Source organism: Phascolarctos cinereus, unplaced genomic scaffold (genome assembly GCF_003287225.1).
Source record: "Phascolarctos cinereus isolate Bilbo 61053 unplaced genomic scaffold, phaCin_HiC Scaffold_9;HRSCAF=440, whole genome shotgun sequence".
Classification (NCBI taxonomy): domain Eukaryota; kingdom Metazoa; phylum Chordata; class Mammalia; order Diprotodontia; family Phascolarctidae; genus Phascolarctos; species Phascolarctos cinereus.
Window position 1 is genome coordinate 144,910,210 of NW_027556402.1, and position 19,326 is coordinate 144,929,535.

At 33.8% G+C, this 19,326-nt stretch overlaps 1 protein-coding gene across 2 annotated transcripts in view; it reads left to right on the forward strand.

Moving 5' to 3' along the window:
- Window positions 1–19,326, forward strand: part of CLOCK (clock circadian regulator) — a 107,525-nt gene that overhangs the window by 72,670 nt on the left and 15,529 nt on the right. For both annotated transcript variants that reach the window (XM_020975287.2, XM_020975285.2), the window contains exons 9-18: window positions 1,553–1,666; window positions 3,840–3,958; window positions 5,780–5,862; window positions 6,056–6,162; window positions 7,319–7,466; window positions 7,985–8,060; window positions 12,911–13,052; window positions 14,023–14,123; window positions 14,465–14,554; window positions 18,411–18,569. In XM_020975287.2, coding sequence (XP_020830946.1) covers window positions 1,553–1,666; window positions 3,840–3,958; window positions 5,780–5,862; window positions 6,056–6,162; window positions 7,319–7,466; window positions 7,985–8,060; window positions 12,911–13,052; window positions 14,023–14,123; window positions 14,465–14,554; window positions 18,411–18,569 — 1,139 coding nt within the window. The remainder of the gene's footprint in view (window positions 1–1,552; window positions 1,667–3,839; window positions 3,959–5,779; window positions 5,863–6,055; window positions 6,163–7,318; window positions 7,467–7,984; window positions 8,061–12,910; window positions 13,053–14,022; window positions 14,124–14,464; window positions 14,555–18,410; window positions 18,570–19,326) is intronic.

The following is a 19,326-nucleotide window of genomic DNA, read 5'->3' on the forward strand; positions in this document are numbered from 1 at the left end:
AGTGACTTTTGTCTGTACTTTTTCCCCTTTGTAACATAGGTAATTTGATATTTCTTAAATATTATTGAAACAAATTGTCCACTTTCTAATTTACAATATGAAGTGACAAGAAGGAAGTCACTGGTAGCAGCATTTAAGAGAGCAGTAACATTAAGAGAGCAGTGATGAGTGTGGAAATCATACTGCATAGGGGTTAAGGGAAGAATGGAAGGGTAAGAAGTGAGGGCAACAACTACTAGTGCTCTATCCCAAAGAGATCATAAAAAAGGAAAAAGGACCTACATGTACAAAAATATTTATAGCAGCTCTTTTTGTGGTGGCAAAAAATTGGAAATTGAGGGGATGCCCATCAACTGGGGAATGGCTAAACAAGCTGTGGTATATGCATGTAATGGAGCTACTGTGCAATAAGAAATAATGAGCAGGCAAATTTCAGAAAAACGTGGAAAGACTTCTGTGAACTGATGCAAAGTGAAATGAGCAGAACCAGAACATTACAGTAACAGCAACATTGTGTGATAATCAGCTATGAATGACTTACCTCTTCTCAGCAATATAATGATCCAAGACAGTTGCAGAATACTCATGATGGAAAATGCTATCCACATTCGGAGAAGAAATGATGGACTTTGATCCAGATTGAAGCATACTATTTTTACTTTATTTTTTTCATGGATTTTTTTCCTTTTAGTCTGTTTCTTCTTTCACAACTGTGACTAATATGGAAATATGTTTTACATAATTGCATATCTATATATAACCTATATCAAATTGCTTACTATTTTAGGAAGAGGGAAGGAGAGGTGGGAGGAGAAAAATTTGGAACTCAAAATTTTGTAAAAATGAACGTTAAGCCAGGTCTTTGAGGGTAGCTATCTACCCACGATTCCACATTGCCTACCAATGAGAGAACCCAGAATTGAAAAATTCACATAGGTAGAGGAGAATGCTGACCTGTGTCAGAAGGTTGGAGGGTCTAAGACTGTGATGGACAGAAGAACCACTGAATCTTTGAAGTTTTGTAATAACTTTGGGACACTTCTCATAGGCAGGAGATCTTAATCTATTTAGTATCATTGACCCATGGCACTCTGAGGAAGTCTGCTGACTCCTCAGAATAATATGGTTAAATTCATGAAATTAATTATATTGCATTATAAAGAAAGCCAATTATCTTGAAATATGATTTTCAAATTGTTTTGAATTTTTATTTATTTTATTTTTAATTTATGGAATAAAACAAACATTTCCTAACATAGTATAATAAAAAAGATGATTGTACTCAAAACTGCAAATCTATTATATATAACTTGCTATTCCTTTTAAAGTTGTAATAAAGTTATCATGTAAACAATGAATGTTAAAAATTGTCTTTACAATAATTAAAAAAATACTATCAAAAAAGAAGTGAAGGCCACAGGTAGGGACAAGTTCAAGGAATTTGGGCATCAAAATGAAGAAAAGAGATTACATGGTAGCTAGAAGGGAGTAGGACAGCCAAGTAAAAGTTTAAAAAAACATTTTAATTAGTAATACCTTTTCTGCTCCTCAGCAAAAAATCAGCTTGAATTCTGTTGCCATATGCTCCGAGGAACAATAGATCCAAAAGAACCACCTACCTATGAATTTGTGAAGTTTATAGGAAATTTCAAATCTTTGAACAATGGTAAGTTCTTAGAGGATCCTGCTTCTATGGGAATGTTTAATTTGAAGTTAAAAGACTTATATATCATAAATTTATAGTGGCTAACCTCGGCCTAAGCCTGTTCATCAGTTCTTCCACTCTTTGTTTACTTGCCATTCTCATTCCTCACAATGACTGTTCTCAGTCTTTTCCTCTCTCCTCTCCATACTCGCAACCCTGCACTTAGAGATGATATAGAATTCTACTTCCATGAGACCACAGAGGACATTTGCCAAGACTTCTCAGTTTCCTATAAATCACAATATCTTTTGCAACCCCTCATTTCCTTCTGACAATAGAGGGAAGAGGTATATATATTCCTCATTAAAGGCTTACTGCTACTCTGGTACCTTAGTCCTGTTTTTTTTTTTGGTTAGGCAGTGGGGTTAAGTGACTTGCCCAGGGTCACACAGCTAGTAAGTGTTATGTGTCTGAGGCCAGATTTGAATTCAGGTCCTCCTGAATCCAAGGCCAGTCCTCTATCCACTGCGCCACCTAGCTGCCCTTTTCCTTAGTCCTGTTTTCTTCACCCCTCCTCCAGGACCACTTTGTTCTAGGAATTGTTCCCTTCATTTTAGGTATCTTCATCTTTCCCTCTATGCTGGCTCTTTTTCATTTCCTTACAAGTATGTTCAGGTATCTATAAACTCTCCAAATCCTCCCCTTAACCTTTATATGCCCCCCAGGTAAAATCCCATCTTTCTCCTCTCCACTACCAAACTTAAAAAATTTTTATCTATACCTCACTTCTCACCCAATCTCTCCTCTGTGGCTTTGCACAAGTTATTTAATTTCTCTGGGCCTCAGTTTTCTCATCTGAAAAATGATGTGACTTGTAAGGTCCCTGTTAGCTTTAATGCTATGATCCTGTGATTCTGAGCCTCTTATATTCTGGCTTCCAAACTGGATCTTTGCCTCAGCCCAGATATTCTATTGAAACTGCTTTCTCCAGGTCACCAATGACCTGTTGGTTGGCCAGTCTAACAGCCTTTTTTCCTTTCTCATCACCCTTCACCTCTACAGCATTTCCTATTGTTGTGATCTGTTGACCATTACTTTCTTCTAGTTTCTCTTCTTCCATGATTCAGATATAGCATATTCTCCTTGGCTTTTCTTCTTACCCACTGTTTCTTCTCTCTGTCAGTCTCTGGCATCTTTGCTTGGCAGTTTCATAGATTATTATGGCTTCTGCTGTCAGCTACTTTCAAAAGACTCTCCAATCTTCCCCCCCCCCCACCCTCACCTGCCTCTCTATCTGCTTAGAGCATATATCTATTCCAATGTACCAGTAGTACTGTAATCATTCAAATTATTTATCTTCCCCCTCAACCTGCTTATCCTTTTGAATTAATTATTTCTTACAATGACCAAACTCCAGTTTTTGAAACCTGTATGTTTCAGATCGTCATAGTATACAGGTCTGTGTTATTATCTGTCTCAACTATTGGACTTGTCTCCTGCTAGATTTTCTCCCTCACCAGTATGCTCCCTATTTCAAACTATTCTTCATATAACTTCCTGACTTATCTTTCTTGTACAGTTATCTCATTCTTGCTCGGAAATTTTGGTGTTTCCCTTTTGCTTTCAAAATAAAGTTTAGTCTCTTTTCTTTTTTAGCCGCATTCAAGGCCCTCCACAAGTAGATGTCACCCTGCCTTTCCAGCCTTACCTTATAGTGCTCCCCTCCAAACAGTGTCTAGGTAAATTGGACTACTGTGCCCTACCCCATATTCTTCTATCTTTGTTGCTTTGCTTAGGCTAAACCGTGTGCCTGGAAAGTTTTTCCCTTCTTCTTCCCCTGCTGAATTCCTACTCTTTCTTTAAAATTCAATTCAAATTACCTTCTCTTTCATAAAGGCTTCCCTGATTCTGTCTGGTAATGACCTTTTCCTCCTCAGACCTCATACCTCTATAATAGAGAGATGTTTTACACCATTCTGATGTAGTTATTGTGGTTTATAGTTATCTGTATATTTATTATTCCTGTAATAAGCTGGAGCCAGGACAGGTAAACTTCTTACCTCCATTAGCACCTACCACTGTGCTCATCTCACAGCAGGAGGCTAATGTTTAATTGAATGGCATTGACAAAGAGAATAGAAATTTGAAATAGGTGAAATAATTGCTGATATTTTTTTCTTTGTCATTCATTCAGTATCCAGTTCATCACACAATGGTTTTGAAGGAACCATACAACGATCTCATAGGCCTTCATATGAAGACAGAATTTGTTTTGTAGCTACTGTTAGGTTAGCTACACCTCAGTTCATTAAGGTATGTTTAGAATTTTGCTTCCCACGTAGGATATGATTTAAGCCTATCATTTGAACTATCTATAGTATTTCCTGTTTCTAAAATAATAAAAACTGATTGAAATCCATTGAAGTCTGTGGAAATCATGAATTGTTGAGTATGTACAATCATAGCATTTCTCAGGCAGTTAGTTGTTTAAACTCTATCATTATAATTCAGTTATGTAATTTTTTTCCAGTTCTGATAATTTGTATTTATGTGGCGGTTTAATGTTTATCAGATTTTATCCTTATGACAGCCTTATGAGGTAGTACAAATACTATCCCATTTCACAACTGAGGAGGCCCAGGCTTAGAGGTTAAGTGATTTGCCCTCGGGTCCAAGGACACTGGGCTGACACATTACTGGGTGAAATTCCATCTCTAGTTCTCTTACTGTCCCACTGGTGTTGCTTTAGATTCACTGTGGTGAGCTGTATGTACACTTTAATTGCTTATTGTTATTTGTTTACTAGTTTCTGCATTTTTTGAATACTGTTATGCTTTTATAACAGTATAGTTAGCTCTTAGCCCCAGTGAGGAGGAGCCATAGTCTAGATAATCTTGAACAGATGATTTTTAAAATATTAATTGTACTTTGAAATGCCATCAATAACTCGTTTGCTGTAAAGTTACCTTCTCATTTTATTAGCAAGTTATTTCTTGTTTTATTAATAAATTGAGCTTGCATTTATAGGAAATAAACAACTAAAGGTGAGAAGATGATGAACTAGACATATACTAGAAGAAAGATGAAGTCAGCCCCTGGATTTAAGATTTAGGAATGTAGTATCTGTGTGACTGGGGACAAGTCAAATAATAACTTTTCAGTTCTCAGTTTTCTCATGTATAAAATGAGGTTGGACTAGATGACTGTTAAGGTCCTTCCAGCCCTAAAATTCTTGTGTGTCTGAGCTAATTCACAATAGAATATCCAAATGTCGATTATCAATAGTTTGTTCTACCTGTGATTTGTTAAGGGCTCACTGAAAAATTGATGAGTGTAAGTGTTTCCTAATAGCTTAATCTACCAATAAAAGGACTTTCTCTTTCCTTTTACCTCTCATTCTTACAGTGGGTATCTCAACCTTTTAAATCTAACCATTGTCTTGTTCTGTATCCCCCAAAATATTGTGAAAGTAGTTGATCAGTATCTGTCAGAGTCACAGCTAACCTTGCCATCATTCCCCCAAAAGCAGTTTGGTGGCAGCTCTGTTGTCAGAAGACCTGTCCATTCATTTTCTTTTCCCATGACCTGGGGTCAGTAATGGCCATGGGCTTTGGGGGTTTGTCCATTGTTTTTCCTAACCTAAACCCAATAAATGAATAAAAGTGCTTAATGGTAGCAATATTTGATAGCCTTTCCTACTTAGGCTTCATAGCCTATTCTGTGCTACTTCTCCATATGCTACAGAATTGTACTGCCCTCTAAATATGTACTTTTCCACATCATAATGTAAGTCCTTCATAGAAGTTCCACCAAGTGCTCCCTTTCATCTGGTTCCTTTAATCTCTAAGAGGTAACACTGGACCATTCCATCTGCTCTCTCATTCTCAATACATGCCTTTGATGGTAGTCTTTTACTCTATATCTCATACCCAAGTAAGCATTGGAAATATGCTATAACCCCCCCAGTTTGCCAGGCTTACCTTGCATTAAAACTTTTTGAGATGTTCATGTATCATACAATGCCAGCTAATGGTTTTATAAGAATATATACAACTAAAATCATTTTGAATTATTCAGAAAAACATTTCTGAATTATGATCCATTTTATGACTTTTTTTTTTTGCTTACTTATAGGAAATGTGCACTGTTGAAGAGCCCAATGAAGAGTTTACATCTAGACATAGTTTAGAATGGAAATTTCTCTTCCTAGATCACAGGTAGGGCCTATGAAAAAATTTAGGGCAACACATTCATTTTTTTCAAGCTAATCAGAATTGACTTTGAAATTTTTACCCATTTTCCAAAAATTGTCTCCTGAAAGATTTTACTAGCTGTGTGATTTTATCAAAATAAGATAATATTGCTTTTCTTTTCTTTTCTTTTTTTTTTTTTTTTTTTTGTATAATCTAGGGCACCTCCCATAATAGGATATTTGCCATTTGAAGTTCTGGGGACATCAGGGTATGATTACTATCATGTGGATGACCTAGAAAATTTGGCAAAATGCCATGAACATTGTAAGTAGATGTTAATATTTCACTGCATTCATAACTGTTTTCTCAACTGTTGAAATCGTTCATAATAAAGGGTAAGAGGAAGTTACTATAATGTGACAGTTTTTAGTGTCAGAATAAAAAGGAATGGAGAATTTCATTGCGTATTTATGTTTGCATTGAAGTTAGATAAGTAGTAAGTAGGTAAGTAGTTAGTAGATAAGATAATAGTGTTCATTTTCTGTTATTGTAATGTTAAATAGCATATCATAAATAGTATATAATGGACAAGAACCTCTCTAATAGTTTGTAAGTTACACCCTTAGGATGAGATTAAGAAAATTCTTTTGGAAATTGAAATGGCTGGTTAGGCTGATTGGTTCCACTGAGGAAAATACTATGTCATGAAATTTAGGTTTGCGAAGATATAGAATATCCACTCGGAGAATCCACTAATACACATATTTTCTTTGCTTCTGATTTTTAAAAATAATGTATTAATATTGTTTCATTTTTAAAAAATAATTACTGAGATGTCATCTGACTTTAATTTTAAAAGCTAAATTTGATGTTTAAATTTTTATTTCCCTGTATTGATTGACTAGAGTTCTCTAAATAAAGCAGGTTAAATAGCATCTGCTATCCTAAAACTCAGAAAATTTTGTTTAAGTGAAGCAGTTTCGGGTGTAAAGAAAATATTATTTGCTGTTGAATGTTTAGTTTAGGCCAGGGGACTGCCTGCCAGGTGGGAACCTATATGGCTGTAACTTCCCAGTGTAGTTTTTTAGCAGAAATCCACAGTGTACCTGCTTGGTTGATTTGAAGTCAGTTGTTTATTAGAAAGCAGATAAGACTAGACCTCTCGACTGTGTGTATATATGGACATGCGTGCACGTGTGTGTGTGTGTGTGTGTGTGTGTGTGTTTTATGTATATGTAATTTTGAGGTAAATAATTAATAAGATTAAGTGCTTTGGAAGGTACATTAATCGCTTAAGTCACTAAATTACCTCAGGGGAGTGGTTTGTATTTGACTGAAGCACTGTAGGTGGCAGAGTCAAGTGGAAGTTGATTTTGCATAGATCTTTTCAGAAATTATAAACTTTTGGGCAAAAACTATTCCTAATAATTGAAAATGTAAATCAAGAAAAAAAAGTCTTGTGTTTTTTTGTCTCCTCTAGTAATGCAATATGGGAAAGGCAAGTCCTGTTATTATAGGTTCCTGACAAAAGGGCAACAGTGGATTTGGCTTCAAACTCATTACTATATTACCTATCATCAGTGGAATTCAAGGCCAGAGTTTATTGTCTGCACGCACACTGTAGTAAGGTAATAGTTCTTTTAGAGAGTCTTAGATAATAGTTAATAAAAAATTTAGTAACATTGTTAATTAAAATGAAATAAAATGTGTTTATGGTTTTACATCACCAATTTTTAAAAATCAATCTTGGCAAGCTTAAAGAAGTAATGAAAAATATCTTAAAAGTATAGTCATCATAATTACAATTTGCATCTTATGGCAGAAAGTACAACATGTTTATACAGAAATTAACTAGATTTACTTTTAGAATTAAAATTGGGGAAATTTTCAATAATAACTTTCTCTTCATTTACCTGCTAGTTAATTGGTAATAGTTTTCAGCAGTGTGTAAAAACTTTGCATTATCTAAGAGAAGTACTGTTTTTGAAAGGGGAGTAAAAACTATAGCTATGGTTTTGATGTTGTATATTACAAAGAAAAGATTGTAGGAATAGTTCACAGGCAACCAGCAAAGACCAAAAGTAAATGTTTTAAGTGATCAGACCTACAGTATTATATGTCCTTATATTTTTGTTTCCCTTTTTAGTTATGCAGAAGTTAGGGCTGAAAGACGACGAGAACTTGGTATTAAGGAGTCTCTTCCTGAGATAGCAGCTGATAAAGTATGTTTCTTAAGATTTATAACAAATCAATGTATTTTCATTCATTATAATGACTTATGAAATAGCATTTTAAATTAAAATTATTTGACTTTTATGTTACTCATTTTTCCTGTTATAGAGTGAAAATGGTTCAGTGTGAGAAGATTAAAAAGATTAGATCTTAACTCAGAGGAGGAGATTCAGTACTTGAATTTAGGGGACTATTATTATCTGCACCTATTGAAATTTGATGAAAAATGATGAGAGTCAGGAGTGTAAGAAGATACTATTATTAATTATATTTTCTTATACACTTGCTACTATGTGACCCTGGTCAAGACACTTAACCTCTGTTCGCTTCACTTTCCTCAACTATAAAATGGAGATAATAACAGCACTTACCTCAAAGAGGATGAAATAAGATATTTGTAAAAAGTACTCAGCATAGAGCCTTTCATATAGTTCCCTTTCCTTTCACCTCCTCCCTTCCTTAAGGGCAGGGTGTCCAGAGTGTTTGATGAAAACATTTATGTCTTAGGGAAAAAGTTACCTAAAAAGAAGGTCCTTTTAATGTGAAGATGTCTGTGCATCTTTCCATGTCTCTTCTTTCTCAGAGAAGATTTTACATGGAAGTTGTTTCTCCAGGTGTAAGGAATATCTATGATACCTGAGAAGGATTGCCTTCATTTGACTGCCTTCTCTCCTTTCCAACTTCATTTTTTCATGCTTTCTATATTCTCCTTGGATGCTGCTTATCCCTTTCCATTGTTGATACTTGGAAACTGTGCTTTATGTGGTAGGGGAGGGTGATTTTTATCATCCTCATTGCTGTTAATTATGTTTACAAACACAGGATAAAAGGAGGATTTTGGTAGCATCACAAATGAGATAAATTCCTAACATTTTTCAGGTAATAGGATCATAGGTTTGAAGCTGAAAGGAACCTAATCCAGCCCTCTCATTTATGTTATCTCCTACTTTGGGAGTGACCTCTCAACTCAAGCTCAAGACACTGTGGTTCTGCACTCCTAAAACCATAGCTCAAAAGCTTCAACTAGCACATTTACCTTTAATAGACTTTTTGCTGAGAAGGAATTGTAAAAAACAATAGTAACAAAACATTCCCTTCATAAATCTTGGAAGATGACCTTTTATCATTATGCACAGCATCAGTGGGAAGAGAGGACACATCCACAGATGACACTAGTAGAGAAACACAGAAGTGGGTAACATTCATGTCCAGCGTAACTCACGTCTCTGGCACTGTAGCTTCCTGATGTCCTCTCCTTACTCATGGTGTCTGTTCTGCTCCCACTATCTCTGTTGGGCAGGTCGTTTGGCTGGACCTACATCTGCCCTGGTCCAAAGTTTGATTCCTGACTTCCAAAGCTAATTCTCTCTGAAGAGAATCTATACTTGTCTCTTTGCTGTCATGAATTACACTTCTCAAGGCTATCTTCTTCCTGGACTCTTCATTTAGAATAAATGTCCAGCTTTTTAGAAGGACTTAACAGGAATGTAAGCCAACTGTTTGGCCAGCCAATAGACAGCCAATTCCATCAAGCTTTGCTGAATGTTTTCATACCTCTGAAAGGAGTTATGAAGTATAATCACTTATTTTCACTTCATTTAAGACTGAACACTTCACTGTTATCTCCTCAGTACTTCCGATGATTTTATCAGCTGTATTGTCAGAAAAGCAATTGAAAAGCTGCGTTCTGTTTAACTCTTGGATTTCCACAAATGTTTGAGGCAGCACCTTCACAGTTTATAATTCAAAGTGATGTCAGTGCTATTTTTTTCTCAATTTTATGAAAGTAAACTTGCATAAATTGACTTTGGACACTTGTATAGCTCTAGTCTATAGTTTCATAATATATAGTTTCATAATATAATAATACATATAGAAAACTTCATTTTATTTGATACCTTTGTTATTACTTTATTTGAAATATCATAGAATGCTGGAAAAGAAATTAGATTAAAGATATCTATTCTCTCTTTTTAGAGAAAAGAAAAATAAATTCCATGTAACAAATATACATACTGAAGCAAAGCAAATTATCTCATCAGTTGTATTCAAAAGTATAGATGTCTCATTCTCACCTTAAATCTGTTACATCTCAGTCAAGCGGTAAATAGTATATTTCATCATGGTCCTCTGGAATCTTGGATAGTCAAGATATTATTGATTGATATGGTATTGATCATAGTTCTTACAGCTTTCAAAGTTGTCTTTACAGTGTTGTAATTGTATAAATTGTTTTCCTTCATTAGTTAATTTCCTTCATCAGTTTATAAGTCTTCAGAATTGTTCATTTTTATAATTTTTATAATTTATAAATATTTTTATAATATTATAATATTATATATATTATATATGAATATATATATATGAATATAATATTATAATATTGATGTGATAGTATGAATTGTTCTTCTAGTTTTGCTTACTGCACAGTATAAGTTCACTTTATGTCTTTGAAATCATCTGTTTCCTGATTTCTTACAGCACAGTAGTATTCCGTTACATATTCCATTACATTCATAGCTACAACTTAATCAGCCATTTCTCAATCGGTCCCTTTAGTTCCCAGTTTTTTGCCACCATAAAAAATACTGTATATGTAGAATCTTTCCCTCTTTTTTAAAAAATCTCTTTTGTGTATAGGCCTTTAATAAAATAAAAGTTCATTACTAAACAAGAGACACATCTCAGTGTTACAGCTGAATCAAAGGGTGTACACTGTTTAGTAACTTTTGTTTATAATTCCAAATTGCTTTTCAGAATTTTTGTGCCCAGTCACAGGTCCACCAATAGTGCCTCAATTTACCTGTTTACCTCCAGCCCCTCCAACATTTACTGTCTTCTTTTTTTCTTCGTCTTTGTTAAAAGAGGAAAAGAAAACTATAGACTAATATCTGTAATGAATATTGATGGAAAAACTTTAAGTATTAGCAAAGAAGCTAAACCAACATATCGCAAAGATTATATACTATGACCAGTTTGGATTTATAACAGGAATGCAGAGTTGGTTTAATATTAGGAAATTATAATTTTAATTGACCATGTTAATAACAAAATCAATTAAAAAATTTATTATTACATTGAAACATTCAGGAAAAGCTTTTGACAAAATACAATTCTCATATCTAATAAAACATTAGGGAAACATAAGAATATATGAACCTTTCTTTAAAATAATAAATAGCGTAAATCTAAAATCAAAAGCTATGATTATATATAATAGAAATAAACTAGAATACTTGCCAATAAAATCAAGAATGAACAAAGATGTCCATTGTTGCTCCTTCTGTTTGACATAGTAAGACAAGAAAATAAAATTAGAGGGGAAAAGTATAGGTAAAGAAAAAGCAAAATTTTCACTTCTGTAGGTGATATGATGGTATACTTAACCCCATAATTGTCAACTAAGAATTATCTGAAACAGTAAGTGACTTAAGCAAATTTTCAGGATATAAAGTAAGTCCACACACATCATCAGTATGTCTGGATGATGCCAGCAAAATCTAGCAGGAAGAGATAGAGAAATTTGCACTTAAAATAATTATAGAAGTAAAAAAAAAATAGAATAATTACAGAATGTTTAAGTACTTGGGAGTCTACCTATTAAGATAACCTGAAAACTATGTAAATACAATTGCAAATCAAAGGTTATAAAAATAAAGACAGACATAAATAGTTTGGAAATACTAATTGTTCATGGATAAGATGAGCCATCATAGTAAAAATGGCAGTAGTACATAAATTAATTTACTTATTCAATGTTATACTAATCAGACAACCAAAGAACTAAATAAATTAAAACTAAATATAGAACTAAAATTTTAAAAATAATGAAATTTATGTGGTAGAAAAAAAAGAATCCCTGAGAAATAATCAAAAGAAGTGAGAATGAAGAGGGCCTAGCAATGCCAAATTTCAATCTATATTATAAAACAGGATTTTCAGAACAGTTTGATATTGATTAAAAAATAGAGGCTGATTAGTAGAACAGATTAGGTATGTAACATGCAGAAACATATATATATATCCACTACCACAGTATTTGTAAACACAAAGATAATGGATGCTGAGAAAAGGAATAACTGACACAGATTTCTGGGAAAAATGGACAGCAGTATGGAAAAACTTAAACTTATACCAATACTGCTTCATATTTTATGCCATGAAAAGCTTCAGTTGGATTGGTGACCTAAATTAGAGAGTGTGGAGAAAATTATCTGTCAGATTGATGGATAGAATAAAAGTTCATTACCAGATAAGATTTCAGAAGATAAAATGGGTAATTCTGATTACAGAAGATGAAAAAGTTTCTGTAGAAACTAATCCAATACAGCTAAGAGTAAGAGAAACAATGAACTGTGAAATATTTTTGCAATGAGTTTCTCTGATAAAGGTCTCGTTTCCAAGATGTGTAAGGAACTGATCAAAATTCTAATAAGAGCCGTTCCCCAATTGATAAATAGTCTAAGGATATGAACTGTTAGTTCTCAAGGCAAGAAACCCAGACTATCTATAACCGTATGAAAAATTGCTCCAAAATATTGCTAATTAGAGAAATGTAAATGAAAGCAATTCTGAGATTCCACTTCATACCCATGATATTTATCCTCTGTTTAAACTACTGACTTTTAGATTAACCTCTCTATGATATGTAAAATGGTAATAATGGTGGTTGTCCACCACTTAGATGTGAGAGCTACTGTTTTTGATTCTTTGGAGAAAGGTCTGCTTTTCTGATAAATGAAAAAAATAACAATTTTAAAAATATGTATTTCAGAATGGATTGTGTTTGTGTTTGAAACACAGTAGGGTGTTTATTTTGAAAATTATTATGTCTCTTTAGAGCCAAGACTCTGGATCTGATAATCGCATTAACACTGTTAGTCTCAAAGAAGCATTAGAAAGATTTGATCACAGCCCAACTCCTTCTGCTTCATCCAGGAGTTCAAGGAAGTCATCTCATACTGCAGTGTCAGATCCTTCCTGTAAGTAATGCAAAAGGAAAGCAAGTCCCCTCTTTAAAGAATATTAACGTATTTTTTCTTCTTGTCTCATTTTTCACAATAGTATATTGTAAAGCTGTCTTTATTTTAAAAGATTGTGGTATGAAGATATTGTATGGATTTGAAGAGTTAGGGAGAACTTAAATTGGTTTTTTTTTTTTATCAAATGTCTCTAATAATTAAAATCATGTTGTTGCCAAGTTGTGTCCAATTCTTTGTGACCCCATTTGGGAGTCTCTTGGCACAGATACTGTAGTGGTTTGCCATTTCCTGAGGCAAACAGGGTTAAGTGCCTTGTCCAGGTTCACACAACTAGCAGGTATCTGAGGTCGGATTTGAACTCAGGTCTTCCTGACTTGGGGCCCAGTGCTGTAACCATTGCGCCACCTAGCTGCACTAATTAAAATCACAAGTGTTTATATTTCTGCAATATATGTAAAGAAAAATCTTACTATTAAATAGGAAGAAAGTTGCTCAATTTTTAAAAATAATAATCTCTTAGATCACCAATTAAATATATTTAAAGTATTGATTTTTCCCATTACCCATTCAAAAAAGAAAACGTTTGCTTCCCTTTTACAGGTAGGGAGAGCAGATGTTAAATATTTATTTTTTACAGCTTTCTTACCTCCAGTAGACTTAGAAACTTTATGTACTTTTTAGAATGTATTGACCACAAAAAGACAACTTTATAGGTTTCATCTAATCTGCAATCTGAAAACATGTTTTCCTAATGAAGTTTATTTTTCTTCTTAGAGTATTTCATATGTTGCTTAAAAAGAATAGAAATGATAAGGGACCAAAAAAGCATTCCATAATTATTATACTTAAACTTTAATATTCAGAAATTAATTTGTATTAAAACTTTTTTTATTGAAAGATATTTTGAGATGAATATTTGAAATTTTTTTTTAATTCTAATGAAATTTTTTTTTTTGCTTTTTAACACCAGCAACACCAACAAAGATTCCAACAGATAATAGCACTCCTCCCAGACAGCATTTACCTGGACATGAAAAAATAACTCAAAGGAGGTCATCATTTAGTAGTCAGGTAAAGTCTTTAGTGAGTAATTTTCTTATAAACATTCACACAGATAAATATCAAGAAGATCCATGGTATTCATTCACTGTTCTTTCCAAAGAGATAAAGATAGAGCTATTACTATCTCATTTACCTGGAGACTAAATGTTTTGTGAAATATTTTCCATTAAAAATATTAAAATAATTTTTAAGTAAAAAATATAGGTTATAAGAAAACAGTTTAAAGCTGCAAGTTCTTAAAATCTTAAGTTTAGGCAGCATTCATTTTAAAGTAATGTTTATTTCAAGTGGAAGTGTTTATGTTAAAAAAATCCCAAACCAATGTGTTATTGTTGTTGTTTTTTTCCTAGTCCCTAAATTCTCAATCTGTTGGTCAGTCTTTAACACAGCCAATGATGTCTCAAGCTACAACTTTACAAATTCAACAAGGAATATCACAGGTATGAAAATGATTTTTGGTTTTGTTTGATTATTTTCAGTGAATTATGTACAGGCTAATAATTATGGTTTTGAGATTTCAAATTTATGTAACTAGTTTATTTGTATACATAATTAAGATGGAAAAAATGTAGTTGTTTTTCTTCTTCCAGTGTAGAAAAGGCAGTTGAATAACTTGCTTTAGTTTGAAAAGTTACTGAGACTAATGATATGGTTAAAAAATATTACTCATTGCCTTACATATAGTAAATGCTCATTATGTACCTGAATGAATTATCCTCATTTCCAATTTGACATTTGCCATCTCTGAAATAGCTTGAATTTTCAAGACATATTCTGAAGATTTGAAAGACAAAACTCCAGTTGTTTTTTACATCCATTTCTCTGTGATGAACCATGAATAATCAATAGACAGTCTGCTTAACATGTAAAAGAAATGATAATTTGTTTTCATATTTTTGGGAGAGAGAAAGAGAGAATTATATGTTGGAGTTGTTAACAGAACTAGTATAATTCATCTTTAATTTCTCAATGGATAGAAGACTGGGTCTGGAGTCGGGAAGACCTGAGTTCAAATACACCTGGCCTCAGACACTAGCTGTATAACTATGAGCAAGTTGTTTAACTTCTGTCTGCCTTAATTTCCTCAGCTGTAAAATGGAGATAATAATAGCACTTGCCTTCTAGAGTTGTTGTGTCAATAAAATGAAATAATAATTGTGAAGTGTTTTTGCAAACTTTAAAGAGCTGTCTAAATGCTAGCTATTATTATATATGCCTATTTATAATCCAGTAGCTTTTGGATTATCCAATCCTTTGCTACTTCTCCATCTACTTTTCATCTGTTGCACTTTCACTGAGTGGTGTTAACTCCAGAAGGAAAGATATCTGTCATTCAAGCTTCATTATTTTAATGACCAGTTGAACCAGTGATCTTTAATATTTAGAATATAGTGCTAATGAAGCCAGGTCACTGGTTATATATCTACTAAGTCCACATAGCTCCTTAATTTCCCCCAGATTAAATTTAGCAGGCGTAAAAGTTCTAGCTTCATCTTACACTTGAGAGCCATTGGTTATTGGGGTTGTTGTAGGAATTGTTTCTCACTTAGGTACCTTATCCCTGAGCTTTTACCAGATTCAGTGATTTCATTGTGGGGCCTTAGGCCTTTAACTAGAAAGCTGATTCCAAGAGTCAGTGTTGCCTTAGTTAGCATAATTTTTAGGCCTAGTCTCTTTTTCTAAGCAAGTCATTTGAATTTTAGAGCTATATACATATGATCCAATCATTTAATTTTTTTTTCTGTCAGATTATATTGGCACAAAAATAACAGAATTCTTACTGATTGAGAAGTTATATTTAATGATTAAGTTTAAGAGAATATGCTTTAAAGCAAAAATTTAAAGAAATAACAGATTGGTACATTCTGACTATAAATTAATCATCAAGTGTTTCTTACTACAACTCACTTCTTAGAACCAAAAAACATTCTAGGCCAAGTTCACTTGGAGTGTTTCTTCTTTAGGCTATAGATCACCTCTTGAATGAAAACCTGCTACTTTGTCCTGTTTGCCTTGTAGCCCCTGCTTCTGGGCATTAAAAAAAAAATCATGTAGATTTTCATCTAACATATGTGGTATGTGAAAAGAGCACTGGTTCTGGAATTGGGTGTCCTTGATTCAGATCTCACCTCTCTCACTCTCACTGCCAGCGTGACTCCTTGAGCCTCAGACTCACCATCTATCTGTAAAATGAAGAAGTTGTATTGTATGGGTCTGTGATCCCCTCTCGATTTATGATCATTACTACTAGTAGAGCTCTGTGCTACTAGTGAGCCCTAGAACAGCTTTCCATGACTATGTTCTCTTTCCCTTTGTATAGACAGTATTAGCTCTTTTATTCTAGGTGATGCTGATTCCCAGTAGGGACATGAATTATTTGACTTACACATTAAGCTTCTTAGAGGATCTTATAATTCTTAAAACAACAACAACTACCACCAAAAAAACCCCTCTAAAACTGGATCCAAAGCATTATTGAGTATTATCAGGTTCCTGAAAAGTTTTCTGGCTCTCTTTAATATGTCTCTGTCAGATATTCTCTAATTTGGTAGTTTTACTTGATACTCAAAATGTGTTTTTTTTCCTTCAGAATTTATCATTGTTTTCTTATTGTCATTAAGATTGCATATATAAACAAAAAATGTACACAGTTCATTAGTATGAGCTAAAATATCCAATTTACTATAAATTTTTGGATAGTATACCACCATATTAGGATTTTATAACAACTATATTTGGCTCCAATGAGTCAAAAAGAATTTAGTTACAATTTTTATCAGCACCAGGTCCATAAAGTACTCATTGTGAAGGTTTAACATAATCCTTAAGATTTCTTTAAGTATTTAGTCATATTTTTTCAGAACATTTTCAGAATGCTTAATATGTATTCATTAACTCTTTTAAAAATGTTAACAAAGGGTTACTTGTATGTAAAATGTCCTATTATTTCTACTAAGAGAATAGGGATTGGGACTGGATGTGTAATAAGGTGACAGGCTGCTGAGGGAGTTGTGGGGGTAGGGGTGATGAGCTCTAGAGATCCTAAAATCTCCCAAGTGGGATGATCCATTTTAAAATGTAATTGGTAAATGGTTAGAAAAGAAGTAGAAGTACAGTACAATATAGATAATGTTAATTTGTGGTTTTCTAAGTCAGTATGTAGCCTACAGGATTCTGTTTCTCTTTGAGTTTGAAATCACTGGTGTAGGGAGCTCCTGCTAAGGAAACTCCCTCTACAAATGCAGAATACCCTCTTTCTCTGTAACTGCTCTACTTAAAGCACTGAGGAGTTAAGTGACTTGTCCAGGGTCACATGGCCACTGTGGGTCAAAGGTGACCTATTTGAGGCTTGAGAGATCTCACTCAGGTTTTTGTGACTTTGAGGCCAGTTCTCTATCTACTGTCCCACGCTGCTTCTCATTTCTGCTATATGGAGAGACAGTAAAAATTACATGATTTGTCTAAAACCTTACTTATAAGCAATGAATAAAGTGTGCCATTTTCAGTCTTTTTTTTCCTTTGACTTTTTGGTGTTACCATTTTTAAATTCATATTTAATTGAAATCACTTAAGTTATAAAAGCATAATTTTAAAAAATTATTGCCTTTCTGTTAAGGTTTTTTGCATCTCTAGTGTTATATAAAATGCAACTCAGGTAGTCCCCACTTTTAGGGACAATGTGTTCCTTGGGACAAAATCTTAAAATGCATGTGGGTACTGTTGCCTTCATCTGTTTGGCCCTCAACAAGAAGGCAATAAAGAAGCCGTTAAAGGAAATAAAGTAGTGATCTCATTACTAAGCAATATCAAACAAGCAAAGGAGCAAAATTAGAAACGACAAGAAATGGGAGCCGCCTCCATGATGTTATTTCAGAAGAAATATATCTTTGATTATATTTTTATTATGATTGGAAGGTTTTTCAGTTCCTTTGGTCCTCGTTAACATTACTTATCTGAGAGCAAAGTCTTAGTGGTAACAGTTTATCAAATTAAGTTTGATTCTTTTGCTGCAATGACTCTAAATGGTGAATACACTTTGTTTGCACCAAGAAGAAATAAAGAATCATGTAAAACATTTGCAGACCTTCAATACAAATATGAGTTAGTATTAGTATTATGATATTTTAGCAACCAAATAGGGAATTTTTTTAAAGTGTAGTTTATGTGACAAGAGTAGTTATACTTTCAGCTTAGTGGTTTTCACTAGCATACGTAACTAGTAAGGACAATTTACTTATTCTGTAATCATAAGGATTAAATAGTTCTAACAAATCTGATTTATTTATGGTACTTCAGCCCATGTTTCAGTTTTCAGCTCAGTTGGGAGCCATGCAGCATCTTAAAGATCAGCTGGAGCAACGGACCCGGATGATAGAGGCAAATATTCACCGACAACAAGAAGAACTCAGAAAAATCCAAGAACAGCTGCAAATGGTCCATGGTCAGGGGCTACAAGTAAGTTACAGTTCAGTTTGACTACCAGCATTTGTGAATCTTTTCATGCTTTCACGTGTGTGTGTGTGTGTGTGTGTGTGTGTGTGTGTGTTAGAGAAAGGGACATTCTTGCATAAATAGACTAACTGATTGAAAGGTGGAAGATTTCATTTTCTGAAGTGAATTCACTAATCAGTCATGCAACAAATAGTTATTAAGAGCTTACTATGTGCTGGACACTGGAGATATAAAGACAAAAAATGAACAGTTCTGCTCTTCTGGAACTTACTTTCTGTCAGAGGAGACTATGTATGTGTGTATATGTATATGTGTATATTTTTATGTGTGTGTGTGTGTGTGTGTGTGTGTGTGTGTGTGTGCACGCGCGTGTGCATGTATGTATATATACCTAAGAATAAATTTTTGTTGTTCAGTCATTTCAGTTGTGTCTGAGTCTTCATGACCCCATTTGGGGTTTTCTTAACAAGGATACTGGAATGGTTACTCATTTCCTTCCCCAGCTCATTTTACAGATGAGAAACTGAGGCAGAGTTTAGCGATTTACTCAGGGTCACACAGCTAGTAACTGTCTGAAGCTGGATTTGAACTCATGAAGATGAGTCTTCCTGACTCCAATTGGGCCCTAAGCTGCCTAAGAACAAATACCAGATAAAAGATAGGTAGAACACTAACAGTTGCGGCTATCATAAAAGGCCCATTGTTTCTAGAGTTCAGTATGTTATCCCTGTCACAGATTCTTGTTGTAGATTAACCTGAG